The 20,253-nt window shown below is 37.1% G+C and overlaps 2 protein-coding genes across 9 annotated transcripts in view; one reads left to right on the top strand and one right to left on the bottom strand.

The window, feature by feature from the left end:
- Nucleotides 1-563: 563 nt before the first annotated feature.
- On the bottom strand, nucleotides 564-8,993 carry LOC111251792 (protein KRI1 homolog). 3 transcript variants are annotated; one of them, XM_086991382.1, is made up of 13 exons: nucleotides 8,860-8,993; nucleotides 6,657-6,865; nucleotides 6,130-6,377; nucleotides 5,695-5,949; nucleotides 5,141-5,273; nucleotides 4,854-4,991; nucleotides 3,963-4,183; nucleotides 3,385-3,662; nucleotides 3,072-3,210; nucleotides 2,710-2,810; nucleotides 2,304-2,435; nucleotides 1,926-2,111; nucleotides 564-1,661 (listed from the first exon to the last, which is right to left on the bottom strand). In XM_086991382.1, exons 1-13 carry the CDS (start codon nucleotides 8,914-8,916, stop codon nucleotides 672-674), a joined length of 3,087 nt encoding a protein of 1,028 aa, XP_086847508.1. In that variant the 5' UTR covers nucleotides 8,917-8,993; the 3' UTR covers nucleotides 564-671. The 3 variants fall into 3 exon arrangements, with proteins under 3 accessions (XP_086847508.1, XP_086847509.1, XP_022664545.1); XM_086991383.1 differs by having other exon boundaries at nucleotides 4,056-4,183; XM_022808810.2 differs by lacking the exon at nucleotides 8,860-8,993 and adding an exon at nucleotides 7,672-7,835.
- A 58-nt stretch (nucleotides 8,994-9,051) lies between these two features.
- The window catches only part of LOC111251995 (uncharacterized), a 29,760-nt gene continuing 18,558 nt past the window's right edge, over nucleotides 9,052-20,253 (top strand). For all 6 annotated transcript variants that reach the window (XM_022809229.2, XM_022809228.2, XM_022809227.2 and 3 more), the window contains exons 1-12: nucleotides 9,052-9,190; nucleotides 9,882-10,022; nucleotides 10,215-10,317; nucleotides 10,468-10,683; nucleotides 11,284-11,447; nucleotides 11,759-11,911; nucleotides 13,293-13,488; nucleotides 14,053-14,209; nucleotides 14,330-14,459; nucleotides 16,184-18,718; nucleotides 18,959-19,172; nucleotides 19,474-19,642. In XM_022809229.2, coding sequence (XP_022664964.1) covers nucleotides 9,116-9,190; nucleotides 9,882-10,022; nucleotides 10,215-10,317; nucleotides 10,468-10,683; nucleotides 11,284-11,447; nucleotides 11,759-11,911; nucleotides 13,293-13,488; nucleotides 14,053-14,209; nucleotides 14,330-14,459; nucleotides 16,184-18,718; nucleotides 18,959-19,172; nucleotides 19,474-19,642 — 4,253 coding nt within the window. In that variant the 5' untranslated portion in view covers nucleotides 9,052-9,115. The remainder of the gene's footprint in view (nucleotides 9,191-9,881; nucleotides 10,023-10,214; nucleotides 10,318-10,467; nucleotides 10,684-11,283; nucleotides 11,448-11,758; nucleotides 11,912-13,292; nucleotides 13,489-14,052; nucleotides 14,210-14,329; nucleotides 14,460-16,183; nucleotides 18,719-18,958; nucleotides 19,173-19,473; nucleotides 19,643-20,253) is intronic.

Here is a 20,253-nt window from a genome sequence, read left to right as displayed (position 1 = left end):
TAATAGGTAGGGGCGACAGTTGAAGAAAGAGAGGCATAATAATCTATCCTTATACCGACAATTATCTCCATACGTTCTTTACATAAACATTAGAATAGGCACTTCAGCATAGTAAGGTTGGTAAAAAATAGTACTATAGAAATGCACCTCATTTGCTACCAGCTCTACACCGTTAATGCAAATTCTGAGCTCGCTGATTCTTTCATTATAATAGGCGGTTCTTTAAAGGCTTCTTCTTTAAATAGGTATGCTCGGAAGTTTGTTGTTGTAAAAATGATGCTAGTTCACATTGTAAATTATTTCCTATTTAACAATTGTTGACCAATAGCTGATCTAAATACTTTCATTCTCGAGCTTTAATGTTTCTTACGTAAATAACGATTTAATGTATTTTAACAGTTCTACTTGGCGAAAATGTACCTTCATTTATTCTGTGCGTAAATCCATACGTTCGAATACGGTTATTAAATTCAGACTCAGTTTGAGCAAAAAAAGGTTTAAAAAGTGGTGGCCGCTATCCAAATGTACCGTAACGATCATTTAAAAGAAATACTAATAACATCTAAGCCATAGTCTTCACAAATCACTTATATATTTATTCGAACTTTTATATTTACATAATTGCTATATAACAACTTCCATTCGAGACTGTAAAATACTTTGCTTTGAACCTACACATCCGTTGCTCCTCTACTACTTTCTTTGTATTCCTGATTTTTGGCTTTGTCGACTTTTAACTTACTCTTGCCCGACAAACCACTTGAATATACAAGATTACCTTTCACTTTGTTTGGGTTTAAACCATAGGCCTTCATTCTTGCTTCGCTCATTTGCAGTTCCTCCAACCGTCTAAATTTGTTTTTACGCCTCGTTGCATCTTGCATCTTCTGTTTGTTAGTCTCGGCTTTTTTACGCTTTTTTATCATTGCGTTTCGGCGGTTTTTCTTCTGTTTAGCCGTCAGCTGATCCCATGGAATAGTATCAAACTGAGACGTCTCAGACGACACGACCTTGAAACCTTTTTTAGCCTTTTTCGCCTTTCTATCAAGGCTCTTTTTAAGGATTTGCATGTTTTGTGTCTTCTTATCTAAGGACTTCTTTTGTATATTACCAAAGCGTTTACCTTTTTCATGGGACTTTTTTACAAATTTTCCACTAGTTTCGAGTTCTGTTCGCCGTTGATCTTTTTTGTTGTAATCAATTTTTTTATTAGTTTTTTTAGCGTTGCCTTTCTCTTGTTCCTGTTCATCTGTGTCGGACCTAACTGGTTCACTAATACGATGCTCCACAGACGACATTTCTGCTATCTTCACTTCATCAGTGACACGAGCATCTCCCCCTTTGGCAACCTTCGGTTTCTTCTGCTCAGCCGTTCCCGCCTCTCTATCCATCGGACTTCTCTTCCGTTTTTTGGATAAAGCCTTTTGGATGTCATCTTTATCAATACTACTTTTACCATAATTTTTATCATCAAAGTCTTCGTTGTGATCACCTTCTTGGACATTGTCCTCGTGATCAGTTTCAACCTGCTGTGTGGTACGTTGCTTTTTCTTTTTATTTTTTCGGCTTTTGGACTTCGGTTTTGGCTCCAACGTTGTTTTGGCTTCTGCAGCTTCGTGTACGATTTCAGCATCAGGACTCTCTATATCCGTAGGGTATACCTAAAATTACGAGAGAAAAAGAGAAGTTGAGCAGAATATTTTTCACGGTTTGAACATAATTTATATTTGCTTTCTGCGTACATTAAGGGCTAATGCATTTAATGTATCGCGACTTATGATAACCTAAGCCCAAATGGACAGGCAGTAAAATATTGGTCAAATTATACAGTAAAACATCTCTCCGGTCAACTTATCGAAAGCACTCATATTCTGTTCCTATATCTGTACAACGTAACCATGTCTTAGACGAATGAAAATTCATACCGAGGCGAGTATCTTCTGCTTCAAGTGCATGTGGTCTTTTCTTTTATTGTAGACATGAAGATCTTTGTTTTCTTCCTCTTCAGATCGATACTGAACCATTTTCTTCAAAGTACACCACTTGTTTAACTCTTTATCATGCGCATTGAGGATTTCTTCTGTTGAAAGACCAAAATCGTTAGGAATGACCTGAAATACAACGAAGAGTACGCAGATGGCTTTTTAAGAACGTTGAATACCTTATATTTACGTAAATAACTTGAAATTAACATTTTAGGCAATACACGCTTTGCGGTTACTTAGCCTAAGTAACTTATCGATCATCTTCATTGTAGACTGATTACTGATTTCAGTGAATTGTATTCTGGATCGTCTACTTGCTTGGCGGTACTTGAAACGGGTCTGTAATCCCCCGACGACATCTTCAAAATCGAGCTTGTAGTATTCATCGAAATACTTCTCGAATTTTTGGTCTCGCTCAGGATCGAAAGTTGGCTTATTCCTCGCTAGTGCCTATAATAATAATAGTTTATAACAGAAAATTTTATAAGATCAGTAAATTTCCTTCTTCAGTGGAATCGAAATAACCCTGAAAGAATGAAAAATACTTTCTATCAGATATAATATTGTGAATTCGCAGAAAATCAATTAAATGTCAAAGCTAATAGGCCTTAAAATTTGCAATAGGTTACAACACTGTTTTTAAATTTAAAAAAAGCGGCACAATAAACGATTTATAAACCTCGAATCCTACAAAGCATAGCAAAAATACACATATTTAGCGCACCTCTGCAAATTTGGATTTCCTCCGTTTCTTTTCTTTGTTTTGCGGCAAAATATCTCGAAGTGTCAGCTTGGCCGACTTTTTACCTCGAATCAAAAGCTTCCCTGGAACATCAAATTTTCGAAGTTTGTATTACCAATTCTTTAACTAATTATTTTCGAATTCAAAGGTCGAGCCTTATTATTTACCAGAGATTTTATAAACTACCAGTGTACCGCTCAGGATTGCCGTTCAAATTGTATTCTACTTACTATTAATCTAAATTTTTGCTTTTATGACGAACATACTGAATATTTTTTTGTCTTGAAGACAATTATCTCGTAGATACCTAATTTTGACGAAGATGCTTGTAACTCATTACACACCTTCACTTGTTCGTTCAATGCCATCTGTCTCCTTTCTTTGAATCACATTGTTTTCATCTAAATCGCTGGAGTTGACATTACCGTGACCAGTTTCAATCGCTTCGCCGCTACTAGATAGATTGGACTGGGATTCAGCCTTCTACCAATTTTAATAAAAAAAAAAACGTTAAGTGTTGTCGTTGACGTTCAAGATATCCGACTGACAAAGTAAAAATATGAGTTATATGAGATGGAATACTCACGGCATTTGACTCTTTATGCTTTCGTAAAACTCCTACGTCGCAGCCAGCTGAGTGCTGCACATGAAACTTACTTCAGGAACTTTCGACGACTGGATCGACTGAGAAAGTCCACTGAACCCAGGTGCATGATCTTTCTCAAGGTCGTTATACTGGTCTTCGTTATCCTCAGAGCCTTCATCCTCAAACAGAATTTTTTCACCTTCGTACTTATCCCAGTCATCATAACGAAGATCGTCCAGATCGTGATCATCCTCTTCTAGTTCTGGGTAGAAATCTTCCCCAGCCTCTTCGTCATAAGAGGCGAACAACTCTACCATACGGCGATCGTGCTCCTCGGGATCAAAGTCACCTTTAATTTATATTGACGTCTTAGTTAGAATGCTATCTCATGCAGCAAATAGAAGGCTCGGTTAATTCAATAGTTGTTATGGCAGTATTCAACATGCTTAGACTAATATCCGCACATAAGGCATTTTACAAACCAGATTTGCTAATTATTTCTTATTCAAACTACCTATCCATGATTCCAAATAATTCTTTGCTCACTCGTAATAAAAAAAAGTAGTTTTAAATTAATTTATCATTTTATGCTGGTATAGTGTACTCCATTTCATCTGTATAAGTTATTACATAGAGACAAATCGCTTACCATCAATATCAGCATCATTAAACGCTATATCTGCGTTTCCAGCAATATTCTTAAGTTTATCAATCTTACTTAAGATCTCTTTCTTTTTCATACTTTTTAATCGATTTATTTCCTCTCGCAGCTGCACCCGTTCTTGTTCTTTACGAGCCTTTCTCTCAGCTTTTTTATCTGCACGTCGAGTATCTTTTCGACGCATAGAATCCTCAATTGTTCGAGGATACCTAAAAATGAATTCATACGTTATGTATTAGATTTTTTTCATCTTTGACAAATACATGCAAGGGGTTCTTTTTCGAAGCCGATTTGCTCTGAACATTGCTGTATATATATGAATTGGCTACCAAATTTTGCTGGATTCTTTAGTGAACTATGTCCGTAATATTGTAATATTTGCTGCCACAGTGGGGAGTACGTAAATCATTACAAGTTTAGCCAGAATGTAATTTCTACTTATGAATGCTTTCGTAGGAGATGTTTGTTTTATACCTTTATTCCTTTTTTTTGTTTCTTAGAACCACTTCTTAAGTTAGCGCAACGTCTTACACTTTTGTGCCCTTATCTCAAAAAATGAAAACTCTAAAAAGATCCCGCTTAGCCCCATCGACCTAATTGTAGATAAGCTGCTCTTCTAGTGCTAATATAGGTTTTACCCATTCGAGTCCAAGGTGCAAAAACCTACTAGGATTTTTCTCAAAAAATTCTAATTAAATATTAAAATTACTTTTATAAAATTATAACATTAAAAAGTTCTAATTAATACATTTTTATTATTCTTAAAATACATAAAGGAACTCACTTTTGTCGAGTCAAAAACACTAAAAGAATCATTCATCTTAGACCCTCCCCAATATCTACTAATCAAAAGTCTAAAACTAAATTGTACATTCGTACCGTTTGATAAAGTCGGGATCAGGATCCTCAAAACGGAAATTGTACTTGTGTTCAAATTCGTTCATCTCTTCGATATCTTTTTCATCTTCACTGAAATCGACTTCAAACTTGAAATCATCGTCCTTCGAAGTGAGATACCTAAAAAATATATTAATATGTATAACTAAGTCAATTGTCAAAAATTTGGTGTGTTAGTATTCGTGCATGCTACCTTGATACTGGATTTTTAACAATTAAAAGACGTGTCATTTGGATTTGAATAAATGCGAAATACCAGACAACTTTACCTTTTGTTAAGCACATAGTCGCGTAGGAACTTCTCTGCTTCGTCTAGTTTTTCTTCACCAGCTTCAGTCCACAACCGCTTTAGCTCGGCCAGTTCTTTAGCCTCTTTTTTATTTGACAATCGATCGGTTTCACCTTTATATTATAATTCAGTTCTCACGTGTTATCATCTCAATCACATATAATTAGGAAAATATCAGGAGTCAATACGCATTTTTATTTTATTCTTACCTATACGAGCTGCTCCCTGTCGTTGCAATATTAAGAAAACGAACATCAAAATAAGTGTCACTTATTTGTTAACTCATCATATGTCTTCCTTAATAGAGTCAATTTCGCTTATCAAAGATCAGACCAGATATATTGCTAAAATATTCAATTAGTGTTCTATGTACGCCTTTAATTGAAAAGACTACACTTTAATGTCTACTGTATTATTTATGCATGCCTTATGCAAGTTAGAACAAATGTCAATACTATCTTAAATTTATTATACATGGGTGAAGGGTGGAGATATATGTTGTAATTCGTTATTTTTTCAAACTCCGCCGCAGACCTTTCAGCCATTTCACATATTCTTCCTCCTCCTCTTTGATTTCTTGATCCAGCTTTCGTTTTTTTCGGGAAACAAGCCCACCAGCAAGATCATTGTTCTCTCCGGATTCATCATCATCCGTTTCCCACGCAGCCGCTTTAAGGCTATCCCTTAAAGCCCGCTGTTCGTCATTATATGTGAGTTTGTCTTGGTGGGTTTCGTCGATCAATCGTGCTCGAGGACCTTGGATTTCTTCATCATCAACATAAATACCTCCTGTAATACAAACATAATACAAAGATTTCACAGTATAATTACTTAGAACCATTAAACATGGGACCATTATATGGAACTCAAAAGAAATTTGTGAGTAAACAAACAACTTCAGCACGATTTGATTATCAGACATCAAATACAACAACATTCTATAATCAGCGATAACAATGCAATACAAACCTTCCTCGGATATGATTTTCCTCTCGTAGTCCTTAAGTGTCATTTTTTTTTCTTTAAATGAAGCAGCCTTCGATTTGTTATCCTCACACCCAGCCTCGCCCGTCAACTCCCCTGCTTGACTGACTTGATTACTCTCTGACTGCACATCGCCGAAAATTATCTCATTTTTTTTGTAGATCCTTGGATCGCGCCCTTTTAAAGCACTAAGTGTCGCAAGAAACTTCTTTTCATGTTCCGATGTCCACTGTCTAAAATAAATATTCCGCAACGATGCCGAAATCAAAGGTACAAAAGACCAAAATAAACAAATAAAAAGAACAACAAGGGCGTTCTTAGATTCCTAACCGTTCGCGGTATTTCGACGAGCACCTTAAATGCATTACTACCTGGTCTTGAATATATATCATAAGTCAGAATACAAATAAGTTATAACTTTTACATAATACTAATAATAAAAGCAAGTGACATTATCAGACTTTCACTACTACAACTACGAGTTGCTGTAAGGCACTTGCTTTCAGACAAACCTTGCTTCTTCGTCTTCCTCTTCAGTATCGCTGGATTGGCTGCCAAATGATGCTTCAAGATCACTGCCATACCGAGCTTTGGCTTTCATTAGTTCTTCTTTACGTCTCCAATCATCGTAATGTCGAGCATAAGCGTTGTCTGTCCGCAAAACATTACCAACATCTTCTTCACTGCTACTGCATCCGGCAAATAAGTCCGTCATATTTGCCTTTTCATAAAGAACCATAAAGTAACCAGTTTAGTACATATTTTCAAAAAAAAAACAGTTATAATTGTCAGATAATCTTTTGAATGGTGGAAGTAGACACTACGGCGTGAAAGCACAATCAGATGGAAAGCTTATTGGTATATTCAAATAAATAAAAGACGGGCGTCACAGAAAAAACTTACAAAGCTGTCTCATTCTCTCTAAGGTGTCTCACAGCTAACAGCAACAGTCTTTAGATAACTACGAGTTAAAGCCATTTTTCAATAATGTGTAATTTACACACATTATTCACCTACAGAGATTACTTATTTGGTTACAAGGATTTTTCATCAAAAATGAAAAGTAACTAATGAAATGAGACCGACAGCAGTTAGCCAGTTAGAAAAGGGTTTAATGAAGGCTTCCAATACAGCTTTTTCAAAAAAGATTCCTACTGGCTAGTTTACGACAAAAATTAGGATATGTGCGGAAGTATGATGGCCTAGCGGTCATGTATTTAGCACTATGTTTCCTAGTAAAATTGACAGTACAATCTTCCGGAACTAAATCAGCGGGAACAGCATTGACGTAATGTGCTGTAAGACCTTACAGGCTAAAGCTTAAGTGCTAATCATACAAAAAGTGTTGACAGTGAACCAAAGTTTGCACTGAGTGCCATTAATACCGCTTATTATTTATTGTTTTTGAATAAAAATCTAATCTCACTATATCTATTTTGTCGCCTTAACAAGAGTGTTTATTGAATAAAGACTCAGCTACTCGAATTATTTGTAAAAACGTTTCAAGAACAAAATCTAGGTACATACCGGTCGAACCTTCAAAAAAATAATTTCAATAAACTGCTTCGTAAGTTATTACTTAAACCACAAGTATCATATCACAGACGAAGGTGACAGAACCAACTGACAAAATCCACCACTGAAAAAAGCTCCGGATCTCTGCCGATAATTCGAACATACGTGCGCATGTCTATAAACAAACAACATGAGTTCGAAAACAATTGACACACTAAAGAATTTGAAAAAGTGCGCCAAAAAGGAGGAACATTTTTTTAGTTATTTAGGGCCAAAAAATCTATTTAAATATTTAGTACATTACTTGTACATTCTCCTTACTTATCGAGAACTCTTAAACAGCTATGCAAATCTACGCTTATCATTTATACAATAAAGGCTATACACAAAATTAATATTTTGAAAATAATTCCTAGTAGAACTGAGAAGGCAAAAATCAAGCTATCATTATATGGCTAAGGTTGCTGTAGTGCTAAGTGGGCTTAACTTATTTTAACTAACTAGACCACCATCGTTGATACAGAAGGTTCATTTGTTTTTTAAATGATAAGAAAATATTTGTACTATACATACTTTGTTAATTCTATGATATGTGCACCTAACAATTGTGTCTCGCGCTCTCGTCTCTCTCCAATGATACAATCCAAACGGCCGGAGGCCGTAAACTACTATCTGTTTCTTCATTGATTGTTTACACAGTTTGCATTAAACTGATGTACATAAATGATATACTATTTTCGATTTGTGGAAAACCCTGTATCTTCTATTAATCAGTAAAGTTCTCTGCTTATACCATTCATATCTGACTAAGGTATATTTGTGATATATGCTTGCGATGACCATAAACACGGTCTTTTGCTCTACAATTCAAATGAATCGCCAGGAAGTGTTTGCTCGGCAGCGTAATTCTCGCATGTACAGTACTTTATCCCGTATAATTAATCTTCTTCTACAGCAAAGATGACACTTGAAAAGCATCAATGGTAGTCATTGTCATAATATAACAATATAAGACATTTTAAGGTATGCACACAGAATCGAATGCTTATGACCCATGGCACAACATTGCTGATACAGAAATAGTTTTTTTTCGATCTTATGCATTCAATCTCAATATGCGTCTTATTGTAAGTCCTAAGTCCGCGTAAGGTGCTAGTTAGACCTAGTGAATAATAAAATGAAAAGATTTTGATATCTCACTTGTGCTAGCAGAGCGCCTGACCAGTCATAGTTGCTCTTGCTATCTATCAAATGCATTCACTTTGTGGCGGCAAAGCTATCGAATGTTTTCATTTTATGAGGATACTTGCGTCTTAAATAATAACCTAGCCTGAAAGGAAGATGTTTACTAGTGCACGGAATGTAAAAAGACGAAAGGAGTTATTATGTTCTTTGTTCAGTTAGCAGATGAAAACAAATCTAGTAATAGCGTGTTGGCTACAGGTAGGAGAATTTAATGGCAACTTCAAATATTCTGCGAGTGGTCTGCAGTGGTACGGTACATTTGGAAAAGAAAAATGCGTTTTACCAGGTATGCACAGTCATCTAATTTAGCCACTTGTTTGGTAATGGTTGAGCGGTAGATTTGATGGAGCATGTACGTCGTGTCGTAAATTTTTATTGAAAAAGACTCCTAATAATTTAATAACAATAAATAATAGCCCCAATCTCTACATTGATTTACGAGCAAACGACAAGAAACTGACCCTTTCAAATACTTCAGAAGATGTGCGGGTAACAAAATCGTCCACATGTAAATTTTATGTATTATCATAATGCCTTTGTTAGGAGTATTCCAATATTCGTGGAGATGAGCAGAGAAAATATTACTGCAAAGACCTTGATCGACACCGCCTATTTGTATTGTATCCTGCAGCGTTATGATACAGAACTAAAAACAAAATCTAGATGCTTGGATATTTTTTTTTTTAATTTTTAGAAACAAAACTATCTTGAGCTTTCAGGGCTGTTTCGTACAAGCTTCTTGTTTTCTCTATGGATATCCTCTCTTGATAAAAAGATCTAAATAAAAAAGTCGGTATTCAATGTCTTTCCAAACAAAAAGCTTCAATTTCCATTTTTCGTCTTGAGTCATTCCTGAAGTCATTAGTATACTACCCGTAGCACACTAACCTTCTTTACCAATGGGTTTACGAGTGGAAATCACAATTAAAGAGAATAAATCTTAATTTTTCGTCTTATTCATATGCGATTACTAACAGGTAATTTCGCCTTATATTACTAAACTCTCCTCGTGCGGAGCCGTACCCCGCTGCAATCCCACTGCATTGAACTCTCGTAACCTTCGGCGCTTAATTGAATCTTTCGAAGAAGATGTCGCGCCAGATATCGACGATGAACTGGTATGAAGTGTTCGTTTTCAATTCAGTTGTTTGTGTAAATATTACAAAACATACAAGATGAACTTCTGCCACTTGTTTTATTTGTTGGTATTACTCACTCCAGTTTCCTAGTTTATTGCCGTCTTCTGCACCACACCTTCTAGATCGCACGTATATTAAACAATTCCAGAATGGTTATGTACAATATTACAGCGCCGAAAATGCCGAGTACAACTTGCTGTCCTGGAGAAGCTTTATACTGCCCTGGAAATACTGGAACTACAGGGAGTTAAAGCAGCGGCAAAGTTTCTATCAGGTACAACGTAGATGAACAATCGTTTTAGTATCGCTTTAGTACTTTATTCGTTCAAAAGCCTATGTTCACAAGCACATTTATCGATCCACTAAATGCAATATGCATCATTGATTTATATTATATTTAGTAGGAATAAACAAATTGTTGCAGAGCTAATTGACGGATGTCACAATGACACGAACGAGGCTCTTCGCCTTGAGATGATAAGCAATGAGGCTTTGATGCAGCTTCATCTTGATCTAAACAGCGAAAATGGCGCGGCTCAGAGTAATGGACCTACTGCTGGTTTCGATGATTCGGTGATGCGAGGAAAACTCAATAAGTTGGCTGACATTCTTGAAAAGCATCTTCGTCATAGCGTAACACGTTAGTATATGAACAAGAAGGTCAAACGTTAGTTCTGGTTATGTTTATTACTAATTGAAAATTAATCTAGGATATCTTTGCTCTTTTATATTAATATTTAGATATTAATATTTATAATATTTAGAATATCCTTGGTGAAATCGATCAGTTATATCGCAAATTATAATTTTTATAAATTCTAATCTTATAAATCGAGTTTATTTTCTTTTATTTCAAGTATGTAAACCAATTTCAGTATACTATACATACTCTTTTAAAATACCCTGCGTGTATTTTGCTGCCCTATAATCAGGTGGAGTTGGCAAAAACTCCCAAATTCACTAAAATTAGGCACCTAGTTATCGCCTACAGGTATAAATGAGTTCATAAGTTTTTGAACTACTAGGTTTAAGATAATAGATCAATTTCTTTGTGTCTTAGACATACTCTCAACTGGGTTTTAAGTAAACTTGCGGTAGTGTAAATTAAGTATATCCTTAAATATTCCTTAAATATGCGAAATATGAAGTGTTTGTGCCCACAATAGACGTTTGACATCTCTGATTCGGATGTAGCGCGACAGTTTTATATTGAACAAATTAAATTCTTAAACAATTTCAGTAAGTCGTATCCTGATCGCCGTTCCTTCGGCCGCGCTGTGCGAGGAAGTTAACAAAATTCTCCTAGCAATGCCCCGCATCGCTTCGTCATTTGTTTACGACGTTCGAAAATATTCAAAAACGATTCACAAGAACTTTCTCGACTCACAGTACAACTGTATTGTTGTAAGTGTAAATACCCATTCGATTTATGCTAGTGTATCGAGTACGGATATTTCCAAACTTTGCAGTGGACGCTTCGCACCTCCTATTACCACTTAGAGTACTGACCGTACCTTCAAAATCTTATATGAGCGAAATTTATATGAAGAAAGTTTTATCTGGTAAAATCATTAAAGAATGCGTAAGCAATATTTTTCGACATGAAGCGTTACGTATTGCCCGTGTTACCATGTAATTATTGGAGTATAATATCTTTCTCTCTCTAGAGAAAGGGAATTGCTATATATAGAAGCTGCTTAATTTTTGTCTTGCAGGTGGTCTCAGATCCATCAACTAATGAAGCTCCGACACTTGAGATATCTGGGATTGATCTTGCGATCTGTCTTGACGTTCCTAAAACCGCCCTGCGGCGAGTTCCCAAGTGGAAAGGATCCGTTTATATGCTGCTAACAAGCGTTGAAAATCGAGTAGGTAAAATAATCGATTACAATGAAACCTCCTGCAAGTACAAAGAAAAGTGCACTTTAAAAAAGAAAACAATCAAATTTATTACTGGTCGAACCTGCAGGCTTCGCTACGTGCCTTTATCGTCAATCAGGTTAATTTTATCTGTTAATGTTATGCCCGATCTATAGTAAACTATAGTGTACACCAACATTTATCCTCTTGATCGATCTTACCCATTACTTTTTTACAGTGATTTATTATCAGTCTGTTCTAATATAAACAGATTTGATCCGTGCGATCAAATCGGACCCGCGGCTCGATAGGATCGAACGGATCCAATTAAACGCATTTTTAGATGTAGAAAGTTAATTATAGAATAGCTGGTGATTAGGTTATAATATTGATAAACATAAAATCTGATAGTTTTTTTTTACAATATAGTTTACACACAATTTTCACGCAACACAATTCTCCTGTAAAACAATTCGACTCTGAAGTTGGCCTGAGTGGCCATATTTATGAAGATGTGTCCTGCTGGCCACGTCATTAATTCGCGCACACGCATATACAAGCGTAAATTAGATGATATGTCGGCGCAGACGGATGCTGATAACCGTCGTGGTGCTTTGAGGGGTGACATCATCTGTGTGGGTGACGCGCATTTTTTTAGTGGGTTGTTTGGATAATCATAACTAACAAACATCCTGCAATGCTGGTTCAGATCTCAGCCTAAACATTCTTATATAATGTTAATAATCGAAAGGAAAATAAGGAGTAAAGGAAGAATAAGAAATTAAGGAAGTGAGATATTATTATTAAGGTTAATAGCTGCTTTTATGGTCGCCTTGCGGTTTCATATGTCGGCTAGAGAAAGCTTAGACAACTTCAAGGTGACCTACTCCGGTTAGATTCCTTATGGAAACAAGTCTTTGATGATATGTCTGAACTTAAGTGATTCTGAAGGCTTAGATAGGGTAAATAATTGGTAGCAAAACGCAAAAATGTTGATGCGGCATTGTTTTCAAATCGCGGAAGTGTGAAAAAAGTTGCTGCACTTGGTTTACGAGCAGTTAAACTGATATCAAATTCTATGGGAAAAAAGACACTTTTGCCTCTAAAAAAAACGTATTTATCCAATCGGCTTCATCTTATGCGTAGTTCGTTTCACTTCAGCCCGCGACAGTCAATTGTACGAAGCTCACCTGGAAGCAAACGAATAAAAAAATTCTATAGGGATAAAAATATTATTCATCTTTAACTAAACAGTCTTTTTCAAGTATACCGTTGAAAGTGAGCGCATTTTTTTAGGCTACCCCACATATGTATAGGCTAAACAAATCTTTTTTACTAACTCAAGTTAACGCAAGCTAAATTAAGAACGACATCATATTTTTGTTGCAGTCATTTCTCGAAAAATCATTATTTGTAGACGAACCTAGTTCTAAAGCATCTAAAACGGGCTGTTACTCTATGAACCTGAAAAGTAGCCTGGCGAAACAAGCTGCACGTGGACGTAAAGGATACCTTACTAAAGAAGAGCAGGCCCTTTTCGACAGGAATTTTCGCTGCGATATAAACGTTCTCCTACCAGAACGAGGTATTTCTTAACAAATACATCATGATAATAATCCTATGACTTTCTGTAATGAGGGAAAGAAGCGGGCACCGCAAAATGAGATTGACTCTGCATTATTTTTAACTGTCCCGTTATTTATGGGAAAAGTCTAACCGGCAGACCCAAATTTTGGATTCGGAAGTCTTCATCCAGGCTTAGTTGTATCCTTTCAGAAGTCGTGCTAATAGATTTTTATTTATTGAATAGTCAAACGTACTTCAAATAATGTTTTATGGTTTAGGATTTATACAGGTCAATAGTCAACGATGTTTTGGACGTAATTATATGTTTGATTCTAAAAGTCATAACTTCAGGTATGTAACATGACTGTGGAAATAAAAAATGGATTGGTCTAAGGATACAATTTGTCTGCGTATAAGGCACTCCGCTTTGCCGATGCATAATGTGCTATCTTTTTATGAAGGAAAATTTTTATTGTATTTGACTCGAAACGCATTTTGACTATGGCAATTGTAAGAATGAGTGAACCTACTACCCTATTTGCTAAAATGGACTGATTTAAGTGGTCCTAGTTTTTCGAACAAGGTGCCCATATCCAGCAAACGGCTTCTCAGCGTCGAAACGTCAGGCATCTATCCTTCTCCACGTGGGGTCCGTGGCAAAAGGAGCCCCAGCAAACGTTTCGTGTTGGCCACGCCGAGGACACAGAAGCCATGGTGCAAGCACTTGCGCTATGTGATAGGTGAGATAGATTCTTTGTTTATACTAGTGTTCTTGACTTCATAAAATATTAGTAACAGAAGAAGTATATCTTTAAATCGATTCCCGCGTCTCTAGTTAAAACACGCTCGTTTGCTTTCAGACTCGATGGAAATGCGGGCATTGATGATTTTGAGAAAAAGCTTTATGCTCACTTTTGCCCAGAAGACGTGTTTTCTTCATGGAAGGGAAAAATGCTACGAAACGTTAACGACGAAAAAGGCTACGGGATGGTGAGTGAACAAAAACACAAAGGGTCAGGTGCCTTACAATACTATCTCGTATGTTAGCTTCCGTAACGAGTCAAAATACTCCTTTTTTTTGGAGGTTCATCTAGCATTTTCGGAAATCAGAAACACTCAGACTAAAGTTGTTGTCAATATACATTTATAAGGTTGCACTGTCTCTGTGTTTGACCTATCTGATTTCTCGAGTTAGAGCCGTAACACTAGAAAATTTGTCGCATAAGGGTTTTCATTTTCTTCTATCTACCGATGCATTATTATATTGGGTGATATATCAGTGAAAAAAAACATCAATAAGCCGTGTGCTTATTGATGTATTTATGGCTGGAGGTATGCGAATGAATCTACATTATGTAATAGATCGTATATGATCTTACCTTTATTCTTGCGGGGGTAAAAGATGTGAGCGTCACACAATCACGGATGAGTTTTGGATGTTGGATATAGAAAATAAGGTCTAGAATGCATCATAGCTTTCGACTCTGGATTTCCATCTCTCGGTCGCAAAAGGAGCCGTAAACTGCACGCGCTCAACCTCGTAACAATGCAACTTCCACATGTGCCCCTTGGCCCTATTAGCCATAGCATGTTTTCTATGAAATAAATAGTAGCTAAAGAAGACAGCAAAATCTAATTAAGTTTGGGTTTTGAATACTAGTAGTTCAAGAGCCACGAAGTTGCTTTGTATAGAACAACGATGCTATCGTTAAAACGGCTGCTTAATAGCGGTTTTCCAAGTTTACAATCGGCATCCAGAACCTAGAGAATGCCCCGTTCTGGTTTATTCTTGTTGACAACCATGTCAAGGCTCCTTTGAAGGAGATAGTCGACAAACAACTCGGGGATTCACCGAAAGGTAGGCTGTAGCCGCGACCTCAGATCTTTTGGTTTTGAGGCACTTGAAGCTTGGGTGCTTCTTAAAAGTTCTTTACGTCAACAGGGAATTACGGCTTAACGCTGCATCTCAACATCTTGTCTGGTATCAGGCGTCATGGGCCCCTTATGACTGATTTTTGCACAGACTCGTCACCGGCATTAAGAAGTGCTGTTTATGTAACAACATAATCAGAGATCGTAATGGGTAGCTTCAGAAAAGAAGCCAAAGACCAGATCTTCATACAAGAAAGCTTATTCTTTGAATCTGGTAGGATTGCGAGGTCTAGATTTACTAGGAATTGTTTCCTACAAATCAGATAGTTAACAGAGACGTTCATTTGGCCCAGTTGCATGAAGTCAACCAGGTTATTCAACACAAAGGATCCAATAAACGAAATCAGGTCGTTTTGCTCCATGACAACGCCAGGTCACACGCGGCAGGCATCCTCAAATCTTTCATTTTGAAATCATAATGAAACACATTGCACTTATAATCAAGATCATAAAGGTTCCTATAGATGTTAAAGCCAAATTTGAAGCAAAATTTGAAAATAAAGTAAAGTTCAACAAGATTTGCGTATTGCCCAAGACAGTGTTGGGTGGTCTTGTATTATTTGTAGCCTGTCTTAAAGCATATCTTTGTGTATTTCCTGACACTATCACAAACACATACAGTTTTAGCAAAAAAAATGGGACTGCAGTACGGAAATTATGTAAATATATTTATTTTTTATTATTGTGTCTTGATCATTTTGCAAACCTGGTTTTGTTTATTCTTCAGACTTCATTTATAGTAATCAATACAGCTGTTAATAAATTGTATCAATTTTTTTCAGGATACGGCTGGCGAAGAGCTCGACTATAGTGGGCATGAATTTCTTGCCATTACAAACGAGATGAGCCCATATGTTCTCGATTCTGTAGAGAAAATAAAGAATTATCTTAGCGACATCGGAATCACTACATCTGCCCCGCAATGTGAAGTTTACGTCAGTGTCGCAGAGACTCAAATCATTGCAGCGGCAACCTCAACATACACTATCTCTTTAACTGGCACTGATGGACGGCCGCAAAGTCCAGAGAATCCTTTAATCTCTCTACGTAAACTAAGTAGTTGCAGAGCTGCTAGTCAAAAGATGTCACCGGAACATATAGGTAACGATGTACCATTATTGCGTATAAGTCAGAAGACTTCAGATTCCGAGGATGAAGATCTGTTTAACGATATAACGACACCAGCAGCCTCGAAAGTCTTTCCTTCCACATCTACGCCGTTTCTGGCAAAAGCAACCACTCAAGGGTTAACTGACAATCTGACACCATTCCATCCAAATGAACGAATAACACCAATAAAACCACTTCAGCGATCACAGGCAGCAAATATCGAATCAACTAGCAGTCAATCCCGTCTTGGAGTAACCGCTTTAGTGAACCTGGTACAAAAACGCAAAAAACAGAAGAATTTGCAATACTTTTTCAAAACGCAAACGCAAGATAAACACCAGCAAGAGAATGACCCTAAAACAATTGTAATTTTATCTGATGACGACAGCAATCATTCTAACGGTGCTTACGTGGGTGCTCTTTATAGAGGCAACAGAACTGAACCCAATGATGCCACACTTGTGCCACAAAATGATACTTCCAGAGAACAAACTAGCGCTACCAACAGAGTGAATGCCCAGTATTCTCAGGATGGCTATAAGGACAGCCACGATGGGTCTCTGTTCGCTTTCGATGGGGAAACCCTCCGGGGAAAAACAAAACACTTATCAAAAACTATTTCTGGCACATTTCCTGAAAGAGAAAATGCCTCAAACAGGATTGTACAACTGTCCTCCTCCCGCGATAATATTCCGGAGGATATAGCTACTTGTGTATATAATTCTGATAACCAAGTACATTCGCATGTAAGAATACAGGAAGTAGAGCAGATAGAACGACCTATAATAGACGACCACGAGGAAAAAAATGCTTGCACTTTTTATGAGATTAACGAATCGGAGCTAATAAAAAATGCGAAAACTGAAACTGAACAACCTATCAGTTGTACTCCTGCAATAGAAACAACTACGATGAGAATTATCCACGAAATTTCTAGCTGTAAAGACGGTAGGGGAAGAATGGCTTTATATAAAGCTGCAAATCATGCTCTACAATATGCCCAAAACTGCACTACATCTGATCCACCTATAGCAGGAATGAGTTCGGCTTCAATTAGCGGAGCTGTTCAGAATTCTTCAGTTTTAACCCTTGAGGACGACGATGATTTATTTCAGCAGATTGATGAGGAAGAAATTTTCCAAGCGAGGCAGAAAATGAACACACAAGCATCAGTGTCAAAAGATGATGGAAGTACAAAGATTGGGGGAAATGGTTCCTGGAACTCCAGTGCACAAAAGGCAATTCCAACAAAAAAAATTCGCTCAGTCTTTGATGCTCTAAAGGAGCACGAACAAACGGTCAAGCCACGCGAAACAACGAAATCTCTCTATGACATTTTGAACAAATTTGCCGCAAAGGACAAGCATCCAGAACTGAAAGTTAAGCGTGAGGTAACTCATTTTGAGAATATATTTACGGATGAATTCGAAAAGGAACTACGAACTATTGATGAACACGAAAAGCAGCGTACGCCGAATTCAAAATCAGATGAAGGTGCCGAAAACGACTCAGATGAAAGACGCAACGACGTAATCGAGTCCTCTTCAGCCGAAAAGGAGATAGGGAAAGATGATGTTCTACGAAAGCTTTTGAAAAAGATTAATGAACGACGCAAAAATAAAGACAAGTTGGCTTCTCCACGTCCAAGAGCTACTCGGGACTATTTAGAGGTTGTTGCTGAACCATCGATAAAAAAAGGATTTAAGAAACAGAAAATAGCCGCTGTAAAAGATGCGAATGATGAAACTTCGCCTGTCAAATGCCTGCCGATGGCTGTAACAGCGCAGAAAGAGGTTATTCCGTTTAAAAAAGAGGTGATTGACGCGTTATCGGATGGGGAGCCAAGCAAACTGGTCGAAGAAAAACTGAAATTCAAACTAGATTTGAATTCCAAAGGCCCGGTTGCATCAGAAACTCAAGTCAAGCTTAAAAACACGGCTACTGCAACGTGGTCAAACGTAGCCAAATCTCAGAAAATCCAAAAGGTTGCCTATGAAGACGATGACGATAAGGCATTGTCAAGCTTTTCAGAGGATGCCGTACCTCTTACAAGCCGAAGATATTTCCGAAAACAAAAAGCCTGTAAGCAAAATTGGTCTAGCACGTCAAGCAGTGCTGATGAAGAAGTTGGTAACCTCCTCGAGGGACTAGGAGACGATGGACAGAATTCTGATAAAGTCGCCTTAGTTCAACCGACCACAGCCAGGGTAACTGAAGGCTTGTTAAAGATTCCTGAGTATTTAATTTTATACGTTGCTTACTCGTGCTGCACACCCGAATAACTAAGGTACAATAAAACATATGTATTTCCATATAATATTGGGAACCTTCTTTCCACAGATAAAATATTGCGCACAGGTGCTAATAAGACAGTTTTTATTCGCACTCAGTGTCACTGTTAGTATTAAAAACATTTGCTAATCATTTGTCTACATATAATATTCAAGGCTTGGCTGGAGGATCGAACTATGGGCAATCTGTTTGAAGATTTGGAGGAACGAAAACCTAAAAAGAGGCCTCGCCATGAGTTCCTGGAAGAGGAAGCCGAGCTGGATTCCGTGGACGAGGATTTTGTTAGCACAGATGAAGATGAAACCAACCATGACGCTTACGAAATAAATTCCTTCGTAGATGATACCTCGCCGATCGCACAAACACAAGGTATGTCATAAAATTAAAGGCTTCTTCTATTCTTTAACAAGATACTTACTATATTTATAGATTATATAGAAGATTATATGAGTAATGTGCCTTCCTACTGTAGTAAAAAAAAGCAAACCATCGAAATGTGATTGAGTATTTGCTGATGGTTGAAATTTCCGCAGTTATTTTGAACGGTAAACCATTAGCTTTCAAAAACAAACTGGTTTCATTGAGTGCAACTCCAGAGTTAATATTTATTAACAACTTTAGGACAATTCAGACATGTTTACCAAAATTTTACATTCCGCTATGTTTTCAGGTATGTACCTTCAAGTAAACGTTCAATTATCGCCACATGGAAAGCATCCTCTTATTCGCAGCGGTCGTAATCTGGTCCCGATAGAGGAGTGTTATTCGCAGCCGTCCTCAGTTGATGACACAAGCTACGATTCTCAGGACTCATTCGTCGTCAAAGGAGATGTAGAAGAGTAAGTTACTCTAAAATTCATTATATTTATCGGTTATGTTCAAAGTTTGTTTAATAATGTTAACTACCTGTGCAGATTTTAACGCGTCTCCAGTAAGAAGAGCATCCGCGATACGCTTTAAACATGTTTTACTAGTATCGTTTCACATTTCCCACTAGATTTTAAAAGCCATCAATGAGTATTAAATACTAGCAGACCATTACTTAAATATTGCAACGAAGTCATTATACACACAATTAGTATATTCTTACTTTGTGCTACCAACCGATGTACAACTGATGACTTACCAATAGATAAACTGGTTTATATAGCTGCTTCGGTAGGCCTAATGCGGTGGTCGCCGTACTGATCCTGTGTCCAAAAGTCAATTCGTTTACCGAAGAAGCATTTCATCCATAGACACAACTTACTACTGTTGATGACAAACTACATAGTCCGTGAAGAGCTGCAAATGTCGGGCAGAGAAAGCAACATTGGGCACGTAGCTACGATGCCGAGTGGATCTAATTATAAACTTCCCACTAGAATAATTTGAATTGTAGTACCTATAAGGTGTTTGTGTACAGCGTTAGTGAGCCCGAGATCCTAATATCTACATTTGTAGTTTGAGG

Source organism: Varroa destructor, unplaced genomic scaffold (assembly GCF_002443255.2).
Source record: "Varroa destructor unplaced genomic scaffold, Vdes_3.0 BEIS01000005.1, whole genome shotgun sequence".
NCBI classification, from domain to species: Eukaryota; Metazoa; Arthropoda; class Arachnida; order Mesostigmata; family Varroidae; genus Varroa; species Varroa destructor.
The sequence above is the reverse complement of the archived record's forward strand: the minus strand, read 5'-3'. Positions and strand labels throughout refer to the sequence as shown.

What these genes read in the sequence shown, in the direction of transcription:
- LOC111251792 (XM_086991382.1), bottom strand. Translation starts at nt 8,916, where the DNA reads ATGCATTTGATAGATAGCAAGAGCAACTATGACTGGTCAGGCGCTCTG. An exon ending in GAGGAAGACGAAGAAGCAAG is followed by an intron (nt 6,378 to 6,656) that starts GTTTGTCTGAAA and finishes TATTTATTTTAG; the next exon opens with ACAGTGGACATCGGAACATG. An exon ending in AGCAGAAGATACTCGCCTCG is followed by an intron (nt 1,662 to 1,925) that starts GTATGAATTTTC and finishes TCGTAATTTTAG; the next exon opens with GTATACCCTACGGATATAGA.